We start from the raw sequence: 20,375 nt of genomic DNA, 5'->3' as shown, positions 1-20,375 counted from the left end.
ATTGATTGATTGATTGATTGATTAGCTTTTACTTTTCTTGACCAATACAGGCCATAGCTTGCACTGTATCAGTTTTCTTCATAGATTGGATTTTTGCTCTGTTAAGTATCTTACTAGCCATTGCTATTTGGTTTATTATCAACGTTATAAACCCTGGAGTGTTTTCAGGTTTCTATTTGAAGCAAATTTTACTAAATTTATTAATTGAACTTTGAAGAATTTAAATGAATAAATCTCTTTATTTTCCATTTATGTTTCATGTTTATGGAAGTTTTGTTTTATTTATTGTTTTATCTATTTAATTAATTATGTATCTGTTATGTTTTCTTTATGTTTATGTTTATGTTTTATGTTTATTTTCCATTTGTAATAAGCTATTGTAAGCATGTTATTTTTAATAATGTATTTATTTTTGTTAATGTTATTGTTGTTGTTATTGTTTTTTAATGTTTTAGGAGTTGCCAAGTTTAGCTACAAGCAGTGGTTCCTTGAAAACTGCATCTACTTCTGCAGGTCTGCGTCTGATTTTATCAAACTCACAATGCACAAGAACGAGTTAAAACGATTAATAATTATGAAATGATGTTTCAATTACGTAAAAATGACAAATTTTATAAATATAATTGCAGTAAAAAAAGGTTAAAACCCGAAAAAGAAATGATAATCCACAAGACAAGTCCAAAGTTGAAAGTGAAAGTGTCGAAGCAAACAGTTGAAAATACGGATTTTCCAAGGAAGTGGAAGTCCCACAAAGTTAGGATCATCAAATCAAACTGGATGTCACAGGATTAGGACAATTTGTAAATATAATACCAACTGAACTATGTAATACCTAGCTCAGTGACAATACTTGATTGACACAATTATTTTTATCAAATCTATTTTATGCGAAATATATTGTCTAATTTGTTTTATTTACATTTGTTATAACAGTATTTTAATTTGTAAGTAGTAAATATCCAATTTGAATTGTGAATACTTAATAAAACATTTATATTGTGTCGTTTGAATTCATTTTGACTATGCGAAATGTATTTAATTAGAATGTAATGAATGACGAGTATTTGAGTATTGTGAAAGTAAAAATTTTTGTCAAAATAACTGATTAAATTAATCTATTGTTGCTTATATCTTTAAAGAAAGCGGTTTCCAATTGTTAGAACTGTTTACTTTGATAAAAATTAGTTTTGAACTTTGGATATTGAAGCATTACCGATGTTGAGTTTGGTTTATTCAAAAATTGAGCGTTTGTAACCAATCTTATAGAAATACAGCCTGGTTGGCAATCCATCTTTTTCTATCGCCATTGTTGTTAATAATATAGAAGGAAGATGGCTGCTAACGATTCTCCTGGCGGTGATGATTCTCTTTATCCAATTGCGGTTTTAATTGATGAATTAAGAAATGAGGATGTTCAGGTTTGCAATTGCTTCTCATTTTGTTGACCACTTTTTAACTTTTTATCGATTCCTCAACACCCACTGTGAAATTGTGAAATTCCAATGGTTTCATTTATGAAAGAATAAAAAATCTTTATTATTAATTGACATTTTCAGCTACGACTCAACAGTATAAAAAAGCTGTCAACAATTGCTTTAGCTTTGGGCGTAGAAAGAACCAGAAAAGAACTCATCCCATTTTTAACAGGTTCTTGTTTTTTTAGTTTTTTTGTTCCTGGATGCTTCATTTTTTTTTTATCAGCATTTTTTCAGTATTTAGAAAATTATGTCAAAATAGATACTATATATGACGAGGATGAAGTTCTTCTGGCATTGGCAGAGCAGTTGGGTCAATTTGCTGATCTCGTTGGTGGTCCAGAATATGTCCACACTTTACTTGTCAGTACTGTTCCTATCAGCTTTTCTGTTTATATTATTATTGAAAAAATTGTTAAATTTTTCATATTTGTTTTAGCTTCCTTTAGAAAGTTTGGCAACAGTTGAAGAAACCGTAGTAAGGGAAAAAGCTGTTGAATCACTCCGTTTAATCTCAGCCCAACACTCGCAAGATGATCTGGAAAAACATTTTGTACCATTAGTGAAACGACTGGCTGTGGGGGATTGGTTCACTTCTCGCATGTCTGTCTGTGGTCTCTTTAGTGTTTGTTATCCTCGAGTTTCGGCAGCAATTAAAGCTGATTTGAGACAGTAAGTGTTGTTTTGTAACAGATGGTGAAATTTGAAAATTCATAAAAGATTCCAAAATTTGAATACAACATTTACCTCAGAAATTTTCGTAATCTTTGTGGTGATGATACCCCAATGGTAAGACGTGCCGTAGCTTCAAAGTTAGGTGAATTTGCTAAAGTTATTGAATTGGACTACCTAAAATCAGACTTGGTACCACTGTTCACTGCTCTTGCTAGTGATGAACAGGTAACTAAACTAATGCTTGTTTTAACAGCTTTATCATAAAACATTATTCATTTGAATATGCATTTATAATAGTTTCTTTTTATTTTTCAATGGTCATTAATACTTAGTATTTTTGATTAGGATTCTGTGAGATTGCTCGCAATTGAAGCATGTGGTAGCATAGCATCTCTGTTATCTCCAGAGGACACTGAACATTTAGTGATGCCGACATTGAGAGAAGCAGCTGTTGACAAGTCCTGGAGGGTGAGGTACATGATTGCTGACAAGTTCACAGAGGTCAGGTTTTTATTCTTCCTGGTTAACTTATTTCCTCATTACTCTACCGATGACCATTTAATGTTAAAAGTATGTTCGAGTTTTAATAGCTCAGGATAGCAACATATTAAATTTCTTATGCACCCATGTTTGTATTATGTTTAATGTTTTTCTCAACAGTTGCAAAAGGCAGTTGGCCCAGAAATTACAAAGAGTGAACTGGTACCAGCATTTCAAAGTCTTCTGAAGGACTGTGAGGCTGAGGTAAGGGCTGCTGCAGCACAGAAGGTTAAAGGTTAGATAATGATGATAATGATAGTAGAGGTGATGATAGTTATTATGTTGATGATGATGTTGGTTGTTATGGCTGATGATGACATTGATTATGATGATTTGGATGTATTTTAATTTGCAGTAATTACGATTATCTAGATTCTTTTGATGTGTATTGGAATTATTAATAATTAGTTATATAAATGAATGTTCTTCTTCACCAACACCAACGTGATCATGCTGTTAGATTTTTGTGAGAACTTGCCAGTGGACAGCAGGGAGCAAATAATAATGACCAACATACTTCCCTGCCTGAAGGAGCTGGTTTCTGATTCCAACACACATGTCAAGTCTGCCCTGGCATCTGTCATCATGGGTCTCTCCACTGTTCTTGGCAGAGAAAAGTTAGTTGAAGTGCTGTTTTCTTTCTTTTGGATTATTTGGTTATTTGTGCCTGTTTGTTTGTACTTGTTTATTAGTTTGTCTATGTTGGCTTGCTTGTTTGAAGCATTTTCATTTTATTTTATTTTCTAAAAAAAAAGAAATTAATCTCAAATTTAGCACTGTTGAGCACCTCCTACCATTGTTCCTGACACAACTGAAAGATGATTGTCCTGAAGTGAGGTTGAACATTATCTCCAATCTGGAAAGAGTAAATGAAGTTAGTGCCTGTTAGCTAACTGATTGACTGGTTGGTTGATTGGTTGGATTGATGTTTGGCAAATTATTTAATAGATTGGTCGTTTATTTGTAGTTTAATTTGTAGCTTAATTTGTTATTATTAGCAGACAGTAAAACATTTAATTCATTCATGCTTTAATATTTTTCAACTGAGCTTGTTGTATACATATAACTTACACCTTACTTTATTTTAGCTCTAAAAATAAAAAATGAATTATTTATTGAATAATTAACCTAGTAAAGTAAGGCATAATTTAATTTAATTATACCAAAATGAAGGTTATAGGTGTGAAGCAGTTGTCACAGAGCATCCTGCCAGCAATTGTAGAGTTGGCTGAAGATTCAAAGTGGAGAGTTAGACTGGCTATCATTGAGTACATGCCGCTGCTAGCCGGGCAATTGGTTAATCATTGGTTGATTATTTATGATAATTATAATATGATAATTAATATGATAATTATTGGTGATTAATTGTAATAATTAATTTTTTTTACATTGAAATGAAATTAAAATTAATCAGGGTGTAGAGTTTTTCAATGACAAGTTGAATGCACTGTTCATGGCGTGGCTTCTTGATCATGGTCAGCATCTTGTTGAATGTTTTTTTAATTAATTAATTAATCAATCAATCAGTTCAGCTAATTATGTTTTATTAGTTTATTAGGATTTATTAATTCAGTTATGTACTTATAATCTCAGCTGAGGACCAAGATTGCAATAGTAGAATTAGCAATAATAACAAAATAATAATAAAATAATAACGTAATAATAATAATAAAGTCTTAATAAAAAAATAACTCCAATGAGAGTTATAAAAATGATAAAGATATCATAAACTAGTATTAGTTATACTTGCAATAAGCTGTTGAAAGTAGACTTATCTCAATCTATTGTGTATTGAGTTGAGAGACGTGGTGATTATTCTAAGAGTACCTTATGTGAATGTTGATGTGTAGTAAGAGTGGGTAGATCATTTACTTGATGGTCATGCTTTCAAGATAACTATTTTTATAATACAATTTCTTAATTTTTTTTCGTATTTTTTTATTAAACATCATTCCTCTCTTCAACTTTTTCTAATTTTTTTTTCCAAATTTGGTTACATTTGTTTGCTGCAATTTTGTTCTCCAATGACCAGTGTATGCCATCCGTGAGGCAGCCACTCTGAACTTGAAGAAGTTAGTTGAAAAATTTGGAGTAGAATGGGCCCAGGGGACAGCTATCCCAAAGGTCATCCAAATGTCTAAGGACCAAAATTATTTACATCGACTAACTTGTCTCTTCAGCATTAATGTAAGTCATTGCTGTTCTACCAGTACTGTGCTATATACAGCATTTTTTGCAAAGATTTGTTCGAGTTCTGTTAAAATAAACTTGGTATATTGTCCAGTATCAAATTATTTTTTCAACAATGAAATACACAGAATAAGTATGTAAATGTATACATGTTGTTCAGCTTTTGGCAGAAGTCTGTGGCTCTGAACTGTCTCTAAAGTTGATGATGCCAACTGTTCTTTCCATGGCTGGAGACAATGTTGCAAATGTTCGCTTCAATGTTGCAAAGACACTTCAGAGGCTTGGGCCCATGTTCGATCAAAAGTACAATTTGTTCCTCCTATATTTCATTAGTTTCATCTCATTTCTTTGTTCACTTGCATTCCTCATTTCAATCATTTTATCTCATTTCTTTGTGTTTACTTTTATTCACATTATTGACTGTGAATTGGATGTTTTTTTTTATTTACTAAATTTTAACCCCTTGTCTAATGTCTTTATTTCATTAAGAGGCATAGCGTGATGTAAATATTATATATACTTTAGTCTATGAAAATATATTCTATGTGTGTGTGCGCGCGCGCGTGTGTGTATAGCGTGGCTCAAAACCAGTTAATTGATTGGCTAACTTACTTTTTTTTTGTACACAGCTTCCTACAGCAACAAGTGAAACCATGCTTGCAGAAATTAAAAGCAGATCCTGACATAGATGTACAATACTTTGCTGTTGAGTCTCTTGAAGGTATGTGCTTCTCTTCTCCATTATTTAATTTGTCTTTTTTTGTCTTTTTTTATATGTTCATTGAATACTTTTTTAAAAATCATTTTTAATGTATAATATTTTCATTTTTTAACATTCTAGCTTTGAAACTTGCTTGAGGATTAGTCTATAGTAAGGTGTGTATAGCTTTTCTTTCTAGATATTTTCTATTCCTTTGTCTCATTTCACACATTAGTTACAAATAATTAATATACTATAGCTTTTTTCTTTAGTAAATATTTTTTATATTCTTTTCCCTTGCAGACACCAGTGAAATGGGTTTGGCTAAAATGAGAAAGATTGGCGTTAATTGAAAATCAGCTGACTGTTTGAATTGGGTTACATACAATGAACCAATCACATTGGATCATTTTGTTCTTACAATATAGTTTTGATTTGTAATGATTGATTAGGTGTCAATTGATTAAAATATCTTACTACTTAATATTATTTATTACTACAATATTATTATTTTTTATGTTGTTATGATTAGTTCATTTTTTTGATTTTATTATTTATATTGTAATCTTAACCTTTTGTACCGAGCAAAATTAACATTTTGTCTATTTACTATTTATTAGATAAATATACAAACCAAGAATTTATTGGTAATCATAATTACTTCGCCAAAACAATGACAAATTTGTTATTATAAATATTAATTATATTATTTTATAATTGTGTGTAAGCGCATTTCAGTTAGTTACACACACATATATATGACTGCATACACATAAGTGTACACACGTACACATATATTTGTGTGTGTATTTTTAAATATTTTCACGTATGTACACAAATAGCGTTATTTACGGCTATCCATAAAATGTGTATGTAGAATATACGTAATACAGCGTGTGTGTGTGTATGCATTTTTACATTAACGTAGCCGTTTAGGAATCATGATAGAATAAGTTAACGTGCTTATATTTATTATTTTTATAAGTATTATTATTAGATCTATTTGTAATTGTGGGTTTTTTCCTATGCCAGGCACATAAGAATTGTAACTCGTTTATTATTTATCGTAAATTCTAACAACATTCGTTTCGTTTTATAGTTCGGTTTCTATTTATAGTAATTATTTTTTTTTATTAATTATTAATTTTTAGTTGATCATTAAATGTTTAATAATAAAAAAATAAAAATCGTTCACTCCGAATGAGTTTCGACACAGTTCTTCTGAATTCTGGATAGTCAAACAATTTGGTCATATTTTCGCGGTCCGATGTTACATTTTTTCCATCGCATATTTCTGGTTTCGTTAATTATGTGCGTGATAAACTATACAAAATTCATTTCAGTCTTCGTTTTGTGTTGTATATACGTATACAATTGCGCGTGTAGTATACACCATTTTCTCGTCTTCTTGCTTGTTTCATCATTTTTATTTTCGTCAATCAGGAAGATACTACACACAAAATCGCCAGGCAGGCACGAAAATTTTGTATGACACCCTGCGTACGTGTGGCATTTACCGTTTATTCTCATTTCTAATTGATTTATAATAGTGCTAATTTATTCAACATATTCGATGGATATTATATTGTTTTGCAGTTGAATCATTCTTCTGTTAATGTTTTGTTGTTATTTGACGTTTGAAAGTAAAAAAAAAATCAGAAAATTCTGTCAGAAATGATAAACAATGAAACAGAGCCCGTCAATTTTATTTCTTTTATTCTAAATTATTTTAAACCACCATCTCAAAATTTAAACAGTGTTCACATTTCCCTATCATTAATGTTATCTAAGGTAGATATTGATTTACATGTAAACATCATCTGACATCATTAATTACAAATTGGCATTAAATAAATGCTTCTTCCTCAATTGAAATTAGCATAATCATTCATTCGTTCAGAAGACATATTGTTGAGGTGGGGCGGGATCTGGATATTCCCCGACACTTTCCTCGTAATATGAATGACTCCTGTAGGGCTTCAGTTCGTATATGGTTTTTGATTCCAGTGGAGTTAATTTGACACCAAGGTCTTCCAAAGTCAGTTGATCATGTAACTCGTCACTTATATGCTCCTGTTGTTTGTTGTTGGCATAAATTTTTCCTCGAATATGTATGTGTATGTTGTGTTTGCTTTTTATAAACTGTTTTGAGGTTTAGTTTATGTTTGAGCTATCTATTTATGTTGTGTTTTGTTTATGTCTGATAGATTTATCACTATCAAATTGTTATCCATGTTTCGGTGGAATTTATGAAAAATTTTGTTGCACCCACGTTTGGTTCAGTTATGTTTGGTTTATAATTGGAAACAAATTTCTTTACTTACCCTTTCCAATTTGTCAACATTGAGGATGGGATTAGATGGAGCGTAATTCATCATTTTAACTTTCATCCTTTCAAACAGTAAGTAGTAATAATGTTATTAACATCATTTAGGAGGTGACTATTTAGAAATTTTTATTAAAAACATTTGACTTGGTTGAAAAAAGTTAAATATGAAATGAAAATTCAAATAAACTATTACTGACAAGAAAAGTGGTGACAAGTAGATCCTTTTAAAATTCTCGAATCTCATGCATCTGTAGAAGTAGTCAATCAGCTCACTCAACTTGTAACTATGTGGTCTGTGATAAACACCAAAAATATTTTGAAAAAAGTTGCTTAAACTCATTTTCTTAAATCCGCTATTATATTCGGACAATTTGATCGCTGGATGATTGATAAAGTGTAAAAATGAAGAGAAACTAACCCGACACAATCGTATGTTTTGCCTGCAGTTGAACAGTCAAGAGCAGCCGACACAATTCCTTCTGCTATGTCTCCAAACTGGGATGGATGTATTAAGATTACAGTAGACGATATCATGAAAGAACTAACATAGTGTGCAATGTGTACCAAAGATTAGAACGAATAATAGATGTGTGGGAAAAAAGTTCAAAAGATGATGGGTTTAGAAAAAGTTTGCTAAAAATGAAACAAAGAGAAAAAGATGAAACAACAAGAGAAGAGAATACAGGAACCAACATAAACAGGTCTCTTAATAGTCTGCTCTCCTCCTTTCCACAAGGGCATGGCCCCTCTTGCTCTACGCCCTGTTAATTTAAAATAATAAATCAAATTTTAATAATGCTTTTAAATTTAAATAAAGCGAAGACAATAATTAATCAATTTTTAAACAGTATTTATATAAAATAAGACTTAATACACCAGGGAATTAAAAACTAAATAACCAAGTTATAAATAATCACCAGTAGGACATTATTCAATCAAATGCCCGTACAAAACAGGCAACAAGAGAATGTGAAACATCAAATAAAAAGTTGCAATCTCACATCCATTGGCATAATATCTCAGAAACCTATCCTCTGCACCAAAAATGTCAGCTGGTCTGAAAATGGTTGCATCTGGAAATTCATCCTTGACTACTAACTCTCCTTCATACTGAAAAGTTTTAAAAAACCATTTCATTGTGATATTATTGGAGTTATTTAGCTGAAAGACCAACTTTTGAACTGAGAAATTTGGAGGGTTTCTTCTGGTAGATGGTTGGAGGGTTGGGCTGGGCCAGTAGGTGAGAAACATGGATGAACCTCTCTACACCTGATTCTCTTGCAATGCGTGCAAGTCTACGGGCACCGTCAATGTGGACATCCTCAAAGGAGAAATTTCTTGAAATGGAAACGATCAACAGAATTTTAATTTCAACAACATCCTACTGTTAGGTGAAGCCTTATGATTAAAAATTTTTTATATTTTTCATTTTTCAGAATTGAATTAATTTAAAATTTATTCGCAGAATTAATTTAATTGATGTTCAAAACGAAAGAAGCCAGCAGTACTTTGTTTCCCAATCTCTGCCAACCAAGTTGATGACCACATTTGAGTACTTCATGGCTTTCCTCATCGACTCCTCATCTTTCAAATGAAATGGCTGTATTCATAAATATATAAAAACTTACAAAGTGCTTTTAGATATTTATCACATTCATATACTTAAGAAAAAAATTGAGTGAAATTATTAAAAAAAAGTTGATAACTGACTAGAAACAAAATTTGGCCAAGCTCTCCTCCAATTTTCAAATCCTTCAAGTAGTACGGATCACACCTGTAGGGACAGATTACTTGAGTTCCAACTTTGCCTGAAAAAATTATGAAGGTAATTAATAATTGATTACACATAGCGACATAATTAATATCTGTTCTATATATATATATATATATATATATATATATATATATATATATATATATATATTCAATCATAGTAAGGCATTAAAATAGATTAGACTTAATCACAATTTTGAGTTATTATTTTATTCATTATACAATAATATCTTGAAAACCTGCATATACATCAAATATATATATGTTAATATATAATATATATATATATCTGAATCCGTCTGATATTAAAAAAATTAAAAAATTTGATGAAAAGTTAAGTGTGCTAACCTAATCTGTTAACAATATAACGGCCTAGATAGCCAGTGCAGCCAAAAACTGTAGCAACAACACCACTGAAAGAAGCTCTGCCACCCTTCCCTCTTCTGTAGGCGGCCAAGTTGTCATACTGACTTTTCACCACATCACTGTGCGTGTAACGCTTATCCAAAAACTCTACTCCGATGATCCTAGTAAACTTTATGCCTAGTGGAATATGGAATTAAAAATTATGTTAATTTAATTTGATTTTGGTCTACCCTATAGGCTATAGTACACACTGTCTGTCAAGTTGTCCGTGTCAGGTCAGGTCTTTCTGGTGATAGAATGGACTGGGAAAGATCATGATAAAACATGGAGAAATTTACATGAAAATGTATTAAATAAGTTAAATTAATTAAACCACTAAAAATCAAATCAGAATTTGCTAATAAAAAATTGTAAAAAATTGGAACCAGGAAATTATTTGAAACCTTTAAGTCCAATATAAGGCTTTAGGGCAGCCATCTTGTTGACGACCGTGACATTAAGCATGGTTGTTATTTAAAAGTGTATCAGATTTTTAAATTGAAATAAATTTTTTAAAGACAATTGCAATCAAAATAACAATTTAAAACATTTTTAGATAAATAATATAATAACTGTTTAATAAAATTTAATTAAATAGAATGTTCAAGTTAGATTCACTTTTAACTCAACATCATTTTTTTTAAAACTTTTATGCTGCCAAACTTCTTTCTCGAGAGATTTTTTAAATGGTGGATTAGGTTTGTACTCTCTTGATTTGGAATAATCATTTCATTTTGCAATATTTGAATAATTTTTTTCAGTTTGAATGTTTTAGTTTGCCTAATATTTCCTTTCAATTCAATCAAACCATACCCTGTATTCGCCCACTGGTAAATGCGTAAAACGATTTTACTAAAACCTGTCCTAAACAGTAAAGTGAGTGGAAGTTAGAGTAGTAACTGATCGAAGGGAGAGCACTAACCCATCAACGAACAGCTGTAACTAATTAGTGGTTTTGCCACGTGCAGTGACCGTCTCAATCAATAATATGGAGAAAGTTAGTTGATCATTTCATGTAACAAACAATACATAATAAAAATATATAGTAGCAGGTCGCACGACTTTTTAAAAAAAATTTTTTTCGTATATAAACTACTTTTTCTTATAAAGTAAAATTTGCTGATTAAAATAATACTAAATTTATTATTGTAGCATTTATAGTTACCGAGAAAACGAATTTTGAAAGAATTATTTTTACTTTCAACTTGCGCCATGTTAAGAGTGGCGCTCAATGTTAAGTGAGCATGGAGCGTTACATTCGCGCACAAGACGTGAAAAGAACGATTTAAAATTGAACACAACACAATTTTTCTTCTTGTTTTTATAACAGCTGTATAATAAGAAAATAATAATTATGAATAATTTATATTTATAATAAAATTTAATTATAAATGATTAATTATAATTATAAAATAATTATATATGTATCTATAATTTATATATATTATTTATATATTAAAATTTAATAATCATAATCATATTACAATGGTATTTATATTTTTATTATTATATTATAATTTATATATATATATATGTTGGGCAGCTGTTGAACTGCATGAAGGAGCTTCTGGGTTCAGACTGGTTGGCTGACCAATAACTATAAAATAAATTGATAATGAATTGAACAAAAAATTATGTCTCAACTATTTTTTAATTTTATTATTTTTACTAATTGTGGCATGGCTGAAAAAAAATTAAAAAAATTCACTTGAATTACAGTTTCAAAAATAATATTACAGAATGTTAATATATGATTATTTATTACATTTCTTAAAAAATTATTAATAATAATATATTATATATATAATATCATATATAATATAATAATAATGATCAAGCAGGAAACTTAATAGTTATGACCATTCTATTCCAAAAACACAGACAACCAATGGATTTTTGATCATGGGAAAAAATCAAAAAAAAATTTATCATATTGTAATTACAAAAATATTTGTACAGAATGTTAAATAAATGGTTATTTATCACATTTCTTCAAAAATTGTCGTTGTTGCTAGCAGTTACGAACATTCTGATGAAAAAACTACCAATACAACTCAAACAACGCATTTTGAATTTCGTGACTGCCAGGTGCACGCGGAAAAAATCCATAAAAAATTTCATTATAATCTAATTTCAAAAATATTTTTACAGAATGTTAATAGATGGTTAATTATTACATTTCTTCAAAAAAATCGGTGTTGCTCATGAAACTTAGCAGTTATGAACATTCTTATAAAAAAACACAGCCAATACAATGCATTTTCGTGACCGACGGTGCACGCGGAAAAAAATCCATAAAAAATTTCATTATACTCTAATTTCAAAAATATTTTGACAGAATGTTAATAAATGGTTAATTATCACATTTCTTCAAAAAAAATCGGTGTTGCCCATGAAACTTAGCAGTTATGAACATTCTTATAAAAAAGCACAGCCAATACAACGCATTTTGGTGACCGACGGTGCACGCGGAAAAAAATCCATAAAAAATTTCATTATACTCTAATTTCAAAAATATTTTGACAGAATGTTAATAAATGGTTAATTATCACATTTCTTCAAAAAAAATCGGTGTTGCCCATGAAACTTAGCAGTTATGAACATTCTTATAAAAAAGCACAGCCAATACAATGCATTTTAGTGACCGACGGTGCACGCGGAAAAAAATCCATAAAAAATTTCATTATACTCTAATTTCAAAAATATTTTTACAGAATGTTAATAATTGGTTAATTATCACATTTCTTCAAAAAAAATCGGTGTTGCCCATGAAACTTAGCAGTTATGAACATTCTTATAAAAAAGCACAGCCAATACAATGCATTTTAGTGACCGACGGTGCACGCGGAAAAAAATCCATAAAAAATTTCATTATACTCTAATTTCAAAAATATTTTCACAGAATGTTAATAATTGGTTAATTATCACATTTCTTCAAAAAAAATCGGTGTTGTCCATGTTTAACTAACTTTATAAAAAAAATTAAAATACACCAACCTCGTAGCGAATAGTCTGCAACAAATGTGACTCACAACAACAAAGAAAAAATATTTTTATAATAATACACATTTCTTTCATCGCTCATAACAACCAAAAATTATATAGATGGGCGCATTTTCGAAAAATAAACAAAAATAACGACGACGAAAACGCGAGTTTGCGATAACAATATAAATTCACTTTCAGAAAAATTCGTTAAAGTTCAGCGCGCGCGCTTCCGCATTTTTCAACGTTATGCGACCTGCTAATATATAGTATAATACAGATATACCATCAATTTTATTTATTATGTTGGTTGTATATGGGTCAAATATAAATTTAATTAATAAACAAAAAGATGCTTATACTAAATTAAAATTTAGAAATAAGTTTTTATTTAGTTAATATTTTTTCTGTGACACACTTGAAATTTTAGTCAAAATTGATTTGAGTATTTATTTATAGTGGTCACCATTCTATAACTGTTACTATAACATATATTTATATCAAACTATTTGTTGTTTACGTTTTGTTATGTTTATGTTTATGTTGTACATATTAAAAAAAATAAATAAGTTTAGAGATAAACTTAATTAATTTTCTACAACAGGAATCCTATAAAAACAATGAGAAACAATCAAATGCAGAAGACCTCCAGTGTATTTGTGACAGGCCTGAGCAGATTGTGCTCTGCAAACTATGCTCCTACGAGCTGAAGGGACGTGTTAGGAAGAGGTGCATTGTCCATCCCACGACTGTCTACGTCATGGATATCAGCTGCTGTCCACAGTGCCACAGCAAGAAACAACTGGTTGAGGTCATACCATTTTAGAGGGATTTCCTTCTTTTCGATTTTCGTTTAAGTTTTTTTAAATTTTTTTATATGAAGTATAGCTGAATAATGTTGCTATAAAACACATAAAGCTAAGTTTCTTTACATTAATTTTGCAACAGGACTGTAAATTCTTTATAAAAAGTGATTACCATTGTTTTTATCATCTTTACCTTTATTGAATTCATCCATACAAGTCTTCTTTATGTGTATATATGCGTGTGTCTGTGTATGTGTGTCTGTGTATGTGTGTCTATGTATGTGTGTCTGTGTATGTGTGTCTGTGTATGTGTGTCTGTGTATGTAAATTTGTGTCAGTGAGTCTACATCATTTTCTGTTGAACTTATCAAGAAATAGTTTTTTTTTGATAGAGAGAGTATTTCAATTTAAATTTTTTCGAAATACAAATTTTTGCTTACGATTCAAAGTCGACCTCAAGTTTTTGACGATGTATCTTTATTTGTTTTTTTTCCTTATATTTCCAGCACAATTTCTCTAATCAAAAATATTAGTCTGTGTTTTAAAATTAACTTAAACTATTTCTTTTTTTCCATTATTTATTTTATTAATTTTTTTTTCCAAAATGTTTTTTATTAATTTGTAGTATATGCTGATAAAAATTCTTTTATTAGCTTTTCCTTCTTCATGCATATGGACGGACAAAACTTGAAGTCATTGTTCTTGTTATAAATCTTTTGGATTTTATTATTTTGAGGTATTTTATGTTTTGCATTGTTACTGTTGCTGCATTATTAAATGTTAATAATAATTATTAAGTAATATTATATTCCTATCAAGTCTTCATATTATTTTCTATCATTTTATTTTTGTATTTTTTTTATTTTATTGTCAGTTTATTGGTCAATCTCGCTGTCATAATATCATAACATCTTTTTCATCATTTAATTTTTTTTCTTAATTAATAAAAGTTTGCATCGTTGCTTAAGTTTGCTAATAGATTTGAACATTTAACAATGTATATAAATGAATAGATATGTTACAATATGTACGCAAACACACACAAACGCACACACACACACACATACATGTATGTATATAGTACTGCATGTTAATCTTTCCACTGACACAGATGAGCTGGCTTCTTTTGAACATTATACTTGTATTACATTATTATGCATAATGTGTAATAATTGTATTTATTGATTATTTAGTTGATAAGTATTACAGGTTGAGGTAAGCTTGATCGTTTTAACTCTTTATTCAAGTAACTTTTAATTAATTAAATTTTTTCGTCTTTTTATTTTGAAAATTTTAATTTAAGAATTTAATTTCAGTTTTTACCTTTTTTCCCATTCAAATCGTTGAAATTTATAATACTTTTGTCCTGAATATTGCCGACCATAAAGTTTTAGTATAGGAATTGAACTATAGCACTTGAACTTTGACATGGAAGACCGTCATTATATTTATATTTGTTCATTTTTCCTGTGTAAAAAAAGAGTATGGCCTCATGTCGCTCTTGCTTCTGGTTGAGGTTTATGATTCGGGGAATTAATATAATTGGCAACTTCAGCCTAAAACCATTAAAAACTGTTTTAGTGGCTTTTTTTGAGTTTTTATTTCTGTTTTTTTTTTTTGTGATTTAAATTAATTAATCAACGTTTTGAAGTGTGGTTTTGAAGAAAAACAGATTAGTTTTTGTTCTTTTTTTTTTTTTTATTTTGAAAATGAAAAAATCTTTTAAGGTCGTTAAACAGAATTTTTGCATGCAATAATATCAATTAAATGTGTAGCGGATTTAGATTGCGTGGCTGGTTTGTGGCGATGATTGCTTTATCAGTTGAATGATTGATTCATTTGGTCGGCTGGTTGGTTTGCTTGTTGGTTGATTGGTCAGATGACGATTTGACTATATGCTTCAACATTTGCTTGATTTATCGGAGGATTGATTGATTAGATTTAAACAAGATTATGCTAAATGAGCAGACTAAAATCAGACGAAAAATTATTCAACAAAACGTGTGTTTACACACGCACGACAAACCGTGAAAAAGGACGGTTTTTAAATTTCTTCAAGAAGAGAGAAATAAGAGCGATGTACTCAAATGTTAAGTTAGTTTTTATTCAAATTTAGTGGTGCGAGTTTGTGTGTGAATGTATGTTTGCGTGCATTTATTTGTGTGTAGTGATGATGATGATGTTGTTGATGATGATGTTGTTGAAATTGCTCGAAATTAAAAATTAATTGAAGCGATCAAGCAATAAAAACACTGATTTATAACATTTGGTAACTACGGACGTACGGACGTTGAATGTTTTAAGACTAGCGTAATGTTTGAACAACAATATTGAATTACATTGTAAACTACATTGTAAATATTAATAAATACAATTTAAATATTTAACGAATTACAATCTTATATAAATTTATAACAAAATTACAATCCTTTCACTTCTTTCTCGTGTCTTATCTTTTCAGAACATTGGCGACCAACGACCTCCTAAAAACCCGATCTTTAACACTTTGTAGTAGTTGAAACGTGGTGATATTCAACAAGTGACACAAGGTCTTCACAAATATTGTTCGTTGTTGATCTCTTTTCTCTGCAATCTTTCCAGTAGTTGTTAAAATTTCCATTTTATCCTTCCGCATGATGTGACCAAAAACTTTAACTGCCCCCGTCGGATTATCTGTAGTAACTTCTTCTTTTCATAACCGGACTGTTTTAATACATCCTCACTCGAAGTATGAGAGGACAAACTAATTTTCATAATTCTCACTATAAAAATGCTTTTAACAAAAAAATTTAGAGTCTTTGATCATTGTGTCCATTCTAACGGTTCGTTTGAATTTTTGAATCGATTGCGCACTGCCGGGCAGTGTCCTGATTGTTTCCAAATAATAATAAAATAAATAAAAACAAATGATTATTAAAAAATATTTACATAAAGATTAATTTTTTACTCATTAAACTTTGGTTTTCGTTGTGAACTCTCATCCAACAAAATGTCGGGGTCTAATAAATTGAGAGCTCTAAAAACTTGCGTACAGAGCAGGAATGCAACAATGTCTTTTTCCATCCTCCTCACTCTGATGACCGCCTGCATGGACTGCATGCCCACCACATCCCCTGGTTACGCCGTCGTTGTTGACGCTGGCAGTTCTGGCACCCGATGTTGGGTTTACAAGTTGACTCCGGTCGCTGGTAACAAACTGCCAAAAATTGAAGCGCTAGGCAGCGAAAAAAGTCCTGGTGGCTTAGCAAAGTTGTACGTAAAGGACCTTAATGTCGAGGGAATTAAAAATAAAATAAATGATCTTTTGAATTTTGCCAAGGGAAAAGTGCCAGCTGATCAACATTCAAAATCGCCCATCTATTTCATGGCCACTGCAGGTTTTGCATTTTAATACTTTTCTGACGTAATTGTAGTTATGTTCACAGTTAAAAGATTTTTAAAGATTTTAATTATTGCTAAAATATTATACATAAACCAACGCTGCCAAAATATTTATGAAAGTAACGTAAGTGTATTATTTCAAAAAATTTTTCACAAGGGATGCGTTCTTTAAAAGAGCTTGAAGCAATACCTGTATTCGAAAGTATCAACCAACTGCTGAATGACAAGACAAAATGTCCATTCAAAGTGGAAGTACCTGCACGAATCCTTGCTGGTCAGGAAGAAGGATTGTTCTCCTGGATCACTGTTAACTACCGCCAAGGAAATTTAGATGGTATCACGTTTTTCAAAAATCTCCAGACATTAAACACAATCAAAATAATACAAGCTACCATGTACTAACGGGATCAAGCATTTGTTTTCACTGACTTTCATAAATCTGTCTACTTATTTACCAGTTTCATATTTTTTAGTTTACTAGACTATTTCATTTATTTTTTCCAAAGTCATTTTGAGTTTTTTAATATCTAAATATATCTTATTGGATATTGATTGGATATATCTTATTGATTCATGGGATGTTTTTTCATTTTTTCATTATTTTTCATCGTTGCTGTAATTATATTTTGTTGTATTTACGCATGTTGTACCGACCTCTAGGTTTGTTAGATTTTGATTTTTTTTTGAATTATTAAAAAAATTATGCCTTGAAATTTGAAAGGCTCAAGCTCAACAGGCAAAACCACCCGCGGCGTGTTGGAGTGTGGTGGAGCATCCCTCCAAATAGCATTTGTACCTCAGGCTCAGATACTTGACAGCGCTTACTACTTCAAGTTTTACACCAATACATTCCTCATCTATGCACACAGTTTCATGAATTATGGTCAGGATGCTGTCGTTGACAACCTAGAAAAAGGTGCTCTGAATGCCTCTGGGACAGCTGATCCAGTTACTGACCCATGCAAAATGAAAAGTAATGTTATTTTTTTCATTGCTATGGCTTTTTATTGCTTTTATTACTTTTACCCCTGATTAATTTTTTTAAAACGTTTTTACTGGAATGTTAGTAAAGTAAGATAATAAAATGAAATAATAAAATAAGATTAAGAAATAAATGAAACGCTTTTTCAACTAGTGAAATCTCACTTTGTCATTCCAGATTTTAATGAGAAAAAAAAAGATACAGACACTAAAAACTGGAAGGGTACCGGTGATATCAATGGTTGCGAAGTGGCAGTCAAGAAACTTTTTAGAGCTAATGATTTTTGTAGTCCGGAACCATGCACAGTCAACAATGTCTATCAACCATCCATACCAAAAGACATGGTTATCATTATTATTTATTAGATTCATGCTTCATAGTGGCTGTTTTTGTTGGTCTACTGGTCTATTCTTGGCCACTTATGTGGACTATTGGTAACTTTTAAAAATTTTCCAATTACTTTCTTCAATTCGTTACTTAAGATTTACGCCGATGATTTTGACATCTTTCGTTTGCTCACACAGCTCAAATATTCGAACTGTACAAACTGTCTCAGCCTGGATGTTTGTGTATCTTCTCTGTGAAGGAGGCAAATAAAAATATATTAAGGCCTTTGTGATTTTTAACTAGTCAATTGCTTTACTCGTCATGAAAATTTTGAAAAATTAAAAAAAGTTTCATCATTCCGTAACGTTCATTCTATATACGTTCTTACAAATTGATGTCGGTCAGCAGAGTAGATGAGAACACAAATATTTGCAGAATTTCGTCAGTATTGGAGCATTTTACAACACGTTTAAGGATATTGGTGTGGTCTTAGACAAACCATTCAAAGTACCAGTTGTAAAAGAAAAAGCAAGGGAGTACTGCTCACAGGTCTGTTGTAATATCTGCTTCGTATCTCCTCAACGCATAAAAATTATTTCCGCATGTTGTAAATAATGATCATCATCATTACATCGAAGTAGCAATGTACACACGCGTTGCTGTTTCGTTTGATGAGCAAATTTTCTTTCTGTTGACAAGGGAATTCAACGAATATCATTCTTTCCATAAACAAGAACGTCACAAAGTCGCATGTAATGTTTTTTATGCAGTACTAAGTATACAGTACTCGATACAATGTACTTAGTAAACACTAACATTGTTTTAATAGATACCTACACGAAACTGTCTTATACACACAGCGAATATCCAATGAAGCGTGCAACTTATACACTGCACACACATTAGTACTACGACACATTACGCACATTCAGGACTATACTGTGTTCAAAACCACACACGAATTGGATAAGCCAGAAAATAAGGGTAAGAAAGTTTTCATGATGGATGCTTGCACAATGGCAGTGTACTTCTCCGTCCTGCTGAGTGATGCCTTCAAATTTCCAGACGGTACCGAACAAATTACTCCTGTCAAACAGATCCAGGGCGTCGATATTGGTCAGCTTTCTTTCCGTAATAATAATACCAACAATTGACATTGTATATTTCGACTTATATCAACATAAATTCAATTATTATTTTTATTAATATTATGATTGTTCTTTAATAGAATTATTGTAAGTCGTTTAATTACTGTACACACACACACACACACACACACACACACACACACACACACACACACACACACACACACACACACACACACACATAATGACAAAACGCAATTAGATTGGACAGTAGGTGCTCTTATTTACGAAACTGAGCACGGATCAGGCCAGAGACAGTCAGGAGGTGGAAGTGGGGATGGTGGTGGCGGCGGCGGCGGTGGTGGTGGCGGTGATGGGGGTGGAAGTGGAGGTGGGAAGAGACCCGATAAACCATGCCCTGGCGGGGCTTCACCCATTATTTTGAAGAATTTTGAACTTTTTGTACCGGTTGTCATGTCTTCGTTGCTGTCATCATTGTTGTCATATTTATAAGTGATATTTAAAATATTTATGATTAAGAGTAGACCGCTTATTCAGTTTGCTTATTCAATTGGCAATTTTTTCTCCCAGTTTTCTTGCATTTGAATTTTGTTTGTCATGCATGGTTTACGTTTATTTTATTTGTTTTCTTGCCATGTATTATTGAATGAATCAATGAACAACAAACGAATGTATTGTTATTGTTGTTATTATTATTA

At 30.9% G+C, this 20,375-nt stretch overlaps 5 protein-coding genes across 5 annotated transcripts; 3 read left to right on the top strand and 2 right to left on the bottom strand.

The window, feature by feature from the left end:
- Positions 1–1,305: 1,305 nt before the first annotated feature.
- HELRODRAFT_191252 (hypothetical protein) lies at positions 1,306–5,933 on the top strand (the record flags this gene model as incomplete). Its single annotated transcript, XM_009016793.1, has 15 exons — positions 1,306–1,418; positions 1,557–1,647; positions 1,738–1,838; positions 1,915–2,147; positions 2,228–2,375; positions 2,496–2,651; positions 2,811–2,925; positions 3,151–3,307; positions 3,465–3,564; positions 3,864–3,986; positions 4,105–4,165; positions 4,723–4,877; positions 5,041–5,183; positions 5,510–5,601; positions 5,884–5,933. The coding sequence occupies exons 1-15, from the start codon at positions 1,332–1,334 to the stop codon at positions 5,931–5,933; spliced, it is 1,812 nt and encodes a 603-aa protein (XP_009015041.1). The 5' UTR covers positions 1,306–1,331.
- A 1,354-nt stretch (positions 5,934–7,287) lies between these two features.
- Positions 7,288–10,539, bottom strand: HELRODRAFT_98836 (hypothetical protein). The gene is made up of 11 exons (XM_009016792.1): positions 10,492–10,539; positions 10,031–10,225; positions 9,620–9,717; positions 9,418–9,509; positions 9,084–9,246; positions 8,911–9,019; positions 8,603–8,670; positions 8,328–8,404; positions 8,107–8,202; positions 7,905–7,971; positions 7,288–7,653 (listed from the first exon to the last, which is right to left on the bottom strand). Exons 1-11 carry the CDS (start codon positions 10,523–10,525, stop codon positions 7,477–7,479), a joined length of 1,176 nt encoding a protein of 391 aa, XP_009015040.1. The 5' UTR covers positions 10,526–10,539; the 3' UTR covers positions 7,288–7,476.
- A 1,103-nt stretch (positions 10,540–11,642) lies between these two features.
- HELRODRAFT_170979 (hypothetical protein) lies at positions 11,643–13,898 on the top strand (the record flags this gene model as incomplete). Its single annotated transcript, XM_009016791.1, has 3 exons — positions 11,643–11,668; positions 12,103–12,175; positions 13,677–13,898. 3 exons carry the CDS (start codon positions 11,643–11,645, stop codon positions 13,896–13,898), a joined length of 321 nt encoding a protein of 106 aa, XP_009015039.1.
- An 818-nt stretch (positions 13,899–14,716) lies between these two features.
- HELRODRAFT_191250 (hypothetical protein) lies at positions 14,717–16,513 on the bottom strand (the record flags this gene model as incomplete). The annotated part of the gene is made up of 2 exons (XM_009016790.1): positions 14,717–15,482; positions 16,359–16,513. 2 exons carry the CDS (start codon positions 16,511–16,513, stop codon positions 15,269–15,271), a joined length of 369 nt encoding a protein of 122 aa, XP_009015038.1. The 3' UTR covers positions 14,717–15,268.
- Positions 16,514–16,867: 354 nt separating this feature from the next.
- HELRODRAFT_170977 (hypothetical protein) lies at positions 16,868–20,169 on the top strand (the record flags this gene model as incomplete). The annotated part of the gene is made up of 7 exons (XM_009016789.1): positions 16,868–17,255; positions 17,417–17,593; positions 17,981–18,232; positions 18,419–18,585; positions 19,004–19,117; positions 19,501–19,684; positions 19,919–20,169. The coding sequence occupies 7 exons, from the start codon at positions 16,868–16,870 to the stop codon at positions 20,167–20,169; spliced, it is 1,533 nt and encodes a 510-aa protein (XP_009015037.1).
- Between the last annotated feature and the right edge of the window lie 206 nt (positions 20,170–20,375).

The sequence above is a fragment of the Helobdella robusta genome (genome assembly GCF_000326865.2).
Source record: "Helobdella robusta unplaced genomic scaffold HELROscaffold_19, whole genome shotgun sequence".
In the NCBI taxonomy this organism is placed as follows: Eukaryota; Metazoa; Annelida; class Clitellata; order Rhynchobdellida; family Glossiphoniidae; genus Helobdella; species Helobdella robusta.
Note: the sequence above shows the minus strand (reverse complement) of the source record. Positions and strands in the feature narration are given on the sequence as shown.

Bases quoted from the DNA above. Each gene is read 5' to 3' on its own strand.
- HELRODRAFT_98836 (XM_009016792.1), bottom strand. From the start codon at position 10,525: ATGGCTGCCCTAAAGCCTTATATTGGACTTAAAG. The intron at 9,247-9,417 runs GTACTGCTGGCT...TTCCATTTCAAG, and splicing joins GGCAGAGATTGGGAAACAAA to AAATTTCTCCTTTGAGGATG. The intron at 8,203-8,327 runs GTTAGTTTCTCT...TGTTTATCACAG, and splicing joins AAAACATACGATTGTGTCGG to ACCACATAGTTACAAGTTGA.